This window comes from Sinocyclocheilus anshuiensis, unplaced genomic scaffold (assembly GCF_001515605.1).
Source record: "Sinocyclocheilus anshuiensis isolate Anshui unplaced genomic scaffold, SAMN03320099.WGS_v1.1 scaffold1203, whole genome shotgun sequence".
Classification (NCBI taxonomy): Eukaryota; Metazoa; Chordata; class Actinopteri; order Cypriniformes; family Cyprinidae; genus Sinocyclocheilus; species Sinocyclocheilus anshuiensis.
Window position 1 is genome coordinate 654,645 of NW_015539980.1, and position 6,118 is coordinate 660,762.

Here is a 6,118-nt window from a genome sequence, read left to right on the forward strand (position 1 = left end):
ACACACACACACACACACACACACACAAGTAGAGAGATATTTAAGAGGGTTTATTCTCCTAATAACTCGAATTTCATGTTGCAGAAAAATGTGTTTAGAAATTGTGTATGGACTCTTGTTCTTGTTCCAAGTTAGCTTCCTGTCCACTGATTTTTGCCTCTCACAAAAGCCACAAAGCCTTCCAAGAAGACAGTAAAGGCTCATGTCATGCTTGAGCTTTAGTTAGGCTGAAACTTGAAAGTTAAGTTGCACGACATAAATGCAATGTTTAGGTATTGTTATTATTTTTATTACTATTATTTTGATTTATGCCTTAGTTTTAGGTTTATACTATTTACCTTTTTTAAAGTAATGTGAAATAGATTTTTATATTTCTTGATTTATGCCTTAGTTTTAGGTTGTAATGTTTACATTTTTTTAAACTGAAATAGATTTTTGTATTTTTATTTTATTTATTTTTATTGATATATTTGTATTTGCATTTTGAAGTTTGTACTGTTTACCTTTTTTAAAGTAATGTGAAATTGATTTTTGTATTTGTATTGATTTCATTTTTTTATTTATATTTTTATTTTACTTATTTTTTATTGATATATTTGTATTTGCATTTTGAACATAATTTGGCAATTAAGTGCATTAAATGGGTATCGTTTTAACGGTAATTAATGTATGCAATTTCAGCAATAAAAATATTTATTTTTCTATAAAGAAAACAAATTAGTTGTTTATTTTAAGAGACCTATCTTATTTTCTCTTGTGTATCTAGTATTGCTCTTTAATAAAGAAAAGTGACTTCTTATCCGATTACTCGATTAATCGATGGAATAATTTGGTAGAATACTCGATTACTAAAATAATCGATAGCTACAGCCCTAGAAGTTTCATTTTTTGGTGAACTAACCCTTTAAGTCTATAATTCACAAATTACCTCAAAGCCATACACAGCGATTCCTTTGTTTTTTCCTGTGCTCAAACCTGGCAATCTAGTTTATGCATTCAGCAAATTAACTTTGTGTTGGGCGATGGACCTTGTTGAGAAACCAAATACTACATTGCCGATCTGGAGCCATCTCCATTCATGTCACCCATCCACGTTTGTACAAGTGTCTTTATCGATTATTTTAGTAATCGAGTATTCTACCGATTATTCCATCGAAAACAATTTTTTTTTTTTTTATTCCAACACCTATGAGAGCTTGAAGGCAGTGTTAGAGCAGAGGTGGAACTGAACTCTAGTTGGATGACTTAGAAGCTCAATATAAAGCTGCGGTTTACAGAAGGATTGTGTCTCTTACATCTAAAAGAAGTGGCAGACGAGTGATTCTCTGCATGGGTAAGATGAGGAAGGAGATCATGGGCAAACCTCCACACGCTTCACTGCCTTCAATCTGCTTCAGAGTTTCTCGAAACGCATTGTTATTTGACCTAAAACACAAAAAAAAGAACCATATGTCACACTGAATTCCTATTAACAACTGTTTTCCAATCAAAAGTGCTTTGTTAGCATCCGTTCATTATCGTTTTATCGTATGGGTGCTTACTGTAGTTTCTGGAGCGTTCTCTGCTGGAAGGTCTCATTGGAGCAGTACACAATGTACGGCTTGAAATGTTGAGTCGCATATTTATTCACTGTATCACTGATGTCCTTGATCACAGGGTGTTTTTGGTGACGTGTATCCAGATCCTCAAAAAACCTAAGAAACATTAGATATAGTAGCCTATGTGTGGTCATTATATGCCAAGTGTTGCAAACAATCTCTAATTTAATTCCACATTTAAAAATAAAAAAGTTAAATGATCAATATAGTGGAAATGCATCTGATTATTTCTTCAGGTAACTGACAAAAGGAAATACTAGGATGTGTGAACAGCGCCATCTGACTAGAACCAGACCACCAGGGGGCGCAAAAGCCTCACTTTTCGTTTTACTGTTTGGGGAAACGCTCCAGCATTTTAAAATAAAAAGATACAAATGAAAGGCATCTTTCATATCTATAATTTTCTGGACTGTCACTAGTTGTCACTCACGGTTATGGTGTGATTTTTGGTGATTTCAATTATATTTTGACCACTATAATAGAACGTCTCTGGTTTCTATTTCTGAAATCTGGTCTCCTTGGTTTGAGAAAAATGGATTTCTCCTACCGCTGGTCAACTTTAACACCTCAGCTTCACTTATTATTTGCCTCTATTTTCAGTATGGCAAATACTCTTAAGGTAACACAAATACAAAGATTCATTTTACCCATCTATATGCAAGAGACTTTCTCCATAAGCTCCTATCAAACAGAAGGTTTCGAGTCTGTTATTTCTCAGCCCTAACGGCAACTCCCAGACTGGAAGGCCTCACTCCCACAATCCAGCTAATTTAATGCGCTTGTTTCATAAACAAGACCAAACCGCATGACACAACATGCTCTGAAAACTTTAGCATCTCTTAGAATCACTTCACTTTAGCCTGTTTTAGAGCCACAGCACTGAATGTCTTCAGAAGAATCACGCATTCACAGTTTCTGAGAAACAGGTATAAAGTTGCATTGGAAATGTGTGAAAGACCTTTTTATGTGTGAAACATGAATCCAGGCTGCGACAAGCTGCTTAACCAGTTTAACCAGCGAGTCTGAACACGTTCAGCCGTGCAGATACTGCAGTCACGTCTGCTGGAAACTCCTGCGTGAGCCTAGATCCAGCTTTTGAATTACCTGTATTAAATCTGGCTCAGAAAGAAGCTGAACCCGTAATTCCAGTATTAATGATACACTATACACAGTAGTTTTCTAGCTGCATCTGTCATGCATGATACAGCACTCATTGAGCACCAAATGACTTCATGTACGGAGTAAATAAAATGGAATTATTATTATTACTGGCCAGCTGCAGTGTTGCCAAGTCTACAAATTTCCCGCAGAATTGGGCTACTTGGTTGTTTTTTTAGTCCGTGGGTTGAAGGGAACCCTGGAAAAAGATATTGACTGAGGAAGACACCCCGGAACATGACTTTAGAGCACTTTTTAAAACCAGTTTCCCCTGGAAAGCGATTGGGCTGGTTTTGTTACACAGACCTGGCAACCCTGACCAGTTGGCTGATAACTTTGTTAGGAGATGCAACATGATACATGATTTAACTTGCAAGAACAATAGTGTAATTTATACACTATTTTTATTTATTAACAAATAAATCACACTATAATAGATTTGCATACTTTAACTACTTTCTAATATGGGTCAGACTACATGTTGTGCTCCATGGCATTCACACATATGCAAATGCTGGAGACCAGAAACGTAAGCTTATGCAAAGCTGATTCACATTTTGTTGCCTTCCAGAGTTCAAGTTCGGTGAACTCTGACCTGTGAATTCATATCACGTGAAGATTAATAGAAGATTAATTGTGGTGTGAGCTCTTAGCTGAATTAAAAGCACAGAAACTTTACAGCTGTACGTTTGTATCATTGCAGAAAGTGTAGACTGTATATTTTTTGTTTTGCATTTATTATTGTTTGTCATATGGTGAGTTTGTTTTTAAAAAGATGATGCAGAGTGTGAGGTCATATCAAGGATCATTGCGGTGTCCAGAGAAATTTAGTGCGCTCAAAGTCTTGTGTGACCAACATGCTTAAAAAAATAATAGTGATTCATGGTGATTTGATATATACTGCATATGCACAGAAAGCTGATTTTCGCAAAACTGGATCACACATCATTCACAAAGTTCTGCCCTTTCTTTGTATAATCTCCAGTTGTTTATGAAACGGATAATAGGCAAATTAGATTGTTTCAGCTATCAATAAGAGCGACTCTGCTTGCCATATTTTACAATGTTTACATCCATTTCCCAGAATTTCAACAGAAATATGCATAACTAATGCTTTTCCCTCATTAACTATACAGTGTGTGTGGCCTCACCACTTCTGAAAACTCACTAAAATATATTTTCTAGATTTCATTTATCAAGGGTTGCCATATTATGATCCACATTAGAATTTATAACATAAGCGAAAGTTTGTACCGTTTGCTGATGTCCTGGATGACAGATATGTTGGAGAACAGATGATGGTGTTCGGTTGTTGTCATGGTCTTTTTCAAATCTGCACTGTCTTTAAAATGAGTCACCAGGATACTTAAACTGTGCTGGTAGGAATATTCTGATGTGATGATTTCAAAGATGGCCTGCACACACACACACAAAAATAATAATAATAATAAAAGTCACTTGTAGTGTATCAAACAGGTACAAACAGGTTCTTCTTCAAATGCACAGTGTGACATGTAGAAGTGATCTGAACTTGTTACAGAAAAAACCCTCTTATTACTTGAGCCCACTCTTAAAACAGCCTTAAAGCTGCAGTCCGTAACTTTTGGCGCTCTAGCGCAGTGTTTCTCAACCAGGGGTCCGTGGACCCCTAGTGGTCCTTGACATAAGGCACACACAAAAATAATAATAATAATAAAAGTCACTTGTAGTGTATCAAACAGGTACAAACAGGTTCTTCTTCAAATGCACAGTGTGACATGTAGAAGTGATCTGAACTTGTTACAGAGAAACCCTCTTATTACTTGAGCCCACTCTTAAAACAGCCTTAAAGCTGCAGTCCGTAACTTTTGGCGCTCTAGCGCAGTGTTTCTCAACCAGGGGTCCGTGGACCCCTAGTGGTCCTTGACGTAAGGTCAGGGGGTCCATATAAAGTATGAATTTTTGTATAAATTGTATATTTTGACATGACATGTTCCCATGAAAGAAAAATCCAATATAGCTGATGATATGGCCAAATACTGGACAAGTCAGCTAACTTGAACTATACTTGACTGCATTTGGTCCTCACAAAGACACAAATGATACGAGTCAATTTTGTTCTGGGGGTCCTTGAGGATGGTTCTGAATTGGACTGGGGTCCGGTACGCCAAAAATGTTGAGATTCACTAGCGGTTAATAAACAGAACTGTGTGCGTCTTGCGGAAGAACATTGTAGACGGAGCTACTTCTCTCTGTTTATGTCTATGGCGAATCACGCAGGTACTGGGCTACTCCGCAGCGGTACCTACCCGAACCAGTCTAAAATAGTCAGAATATAAACACTTATCATAGGGGTACTGTAGTGATTCTGGATAAGCCAAAAACACGGTTTGGAAAATGGATTCATGGTGTACTCGATTATTATAAAAATTTAGTAAATTCTGAAAAAAAATAAAATAAATACAGACTGCAGCTTTAAAGATGCCAGAAACCAACACACTGATTTAAAGAACATAGGGTGTAGTAACATCAAGAACTTTTCAAGTCGGCAACTCGAAAACCCTAAAGTATAGGCTATATGTATAGTATATGATATATAAAACGAAACCAAAACACTAATCTGAAGAAACTTCAATGTGACATCAAGAACTATGTAAGACCAAGACCAAGATGAAGAAACACTGCCTTATTAGTCAATGGTTGTCCAAGAGTTAACTGTGTGCTAATGTACAGTTCTGTTAGGCATGCATTAACATTTCTCGAACATAAAGTTAGTTATTTAAACAATTAATCTTTGGCACACAAGCTGTTCCACCCCTTCTGTGCTTGAATGCACCTCAGGTCATGTGGCTTCAGGAGAAGTGCGCCATTACTTTTCTAAGAGTCAGACTTGTAATCGATGAAAGCGCACAGACTTACATTGTAGGACGAATCGAACCATATGTTGAGACCACAATATCATATGCAGTATATCTATAAGAACTATCAGAGATCTGCTGTGCTTCTCTTTCTCTCCTGAAAATACCTTTTGTTTCAGAAAATCAGGAATTATAAGACATGCTTTAAAGTTCAAACACACTTTAGGAATGAATGGCCTTTCCATGAAAATCCACAATACAGCCTCATTTAAAGCAGCAGGTGGAACAAATGATCAACTAAGAGTCAGATGTCTGGGTGTGTCTGTGTGTGAGTGTGCACAAAGTGAACTTTAGTATTTACACAGCCATTTGAGTGCACTCATATCAACACTACAGCCATCTGACAATGACTACATGAAAGGACGTCATAGACTAGTGCCAGTCTGACATATATATGCAATGAATCTAGATCAGTGGTTCCCAACACTGGTCCTGGAGGCACCCCAACACTGCACATTTTGCATG

At 36.9% G+C, this 6,118-nt stretch overlaps 1 protein-coding gene across 4 annotated transcripts in view; it reads right to left on the bottom strand.

Moving 5' to 3' along the window:
- Positions 1 to 6,118, bottom strand: part of LOC107687119 (rho guanine nucleotide exchange factor 16-like) — an 18,707-nt gene that overhangs the window by 7,702 nt on the left and 4,887 nt on the right. For all 4 annotated transcript variants that reach the window (XM_016484326.1, XM_016484328.1, XM_016484325.1 and 1 more), the window contains 3 exons: positions 4,011 to 4,171; positions 1,542 to 1,694; positions 1,296 to 1,425 (listed from right to left, as the gene is read on the bottom strand). In XM_016484326.1, coding sequence (XP_016339812.1) covers positions 1,296 to 1,425; positions 1,542 to 1,694; positions 4,011 to 4,171 — 444 coding nt within the window. The remainder of the gene's footprint in view (positions 1 to 1,295; positions 1,426 to 1,541; positions 1,695 to 4,010; positions 4,172 to 6,118) is intronic.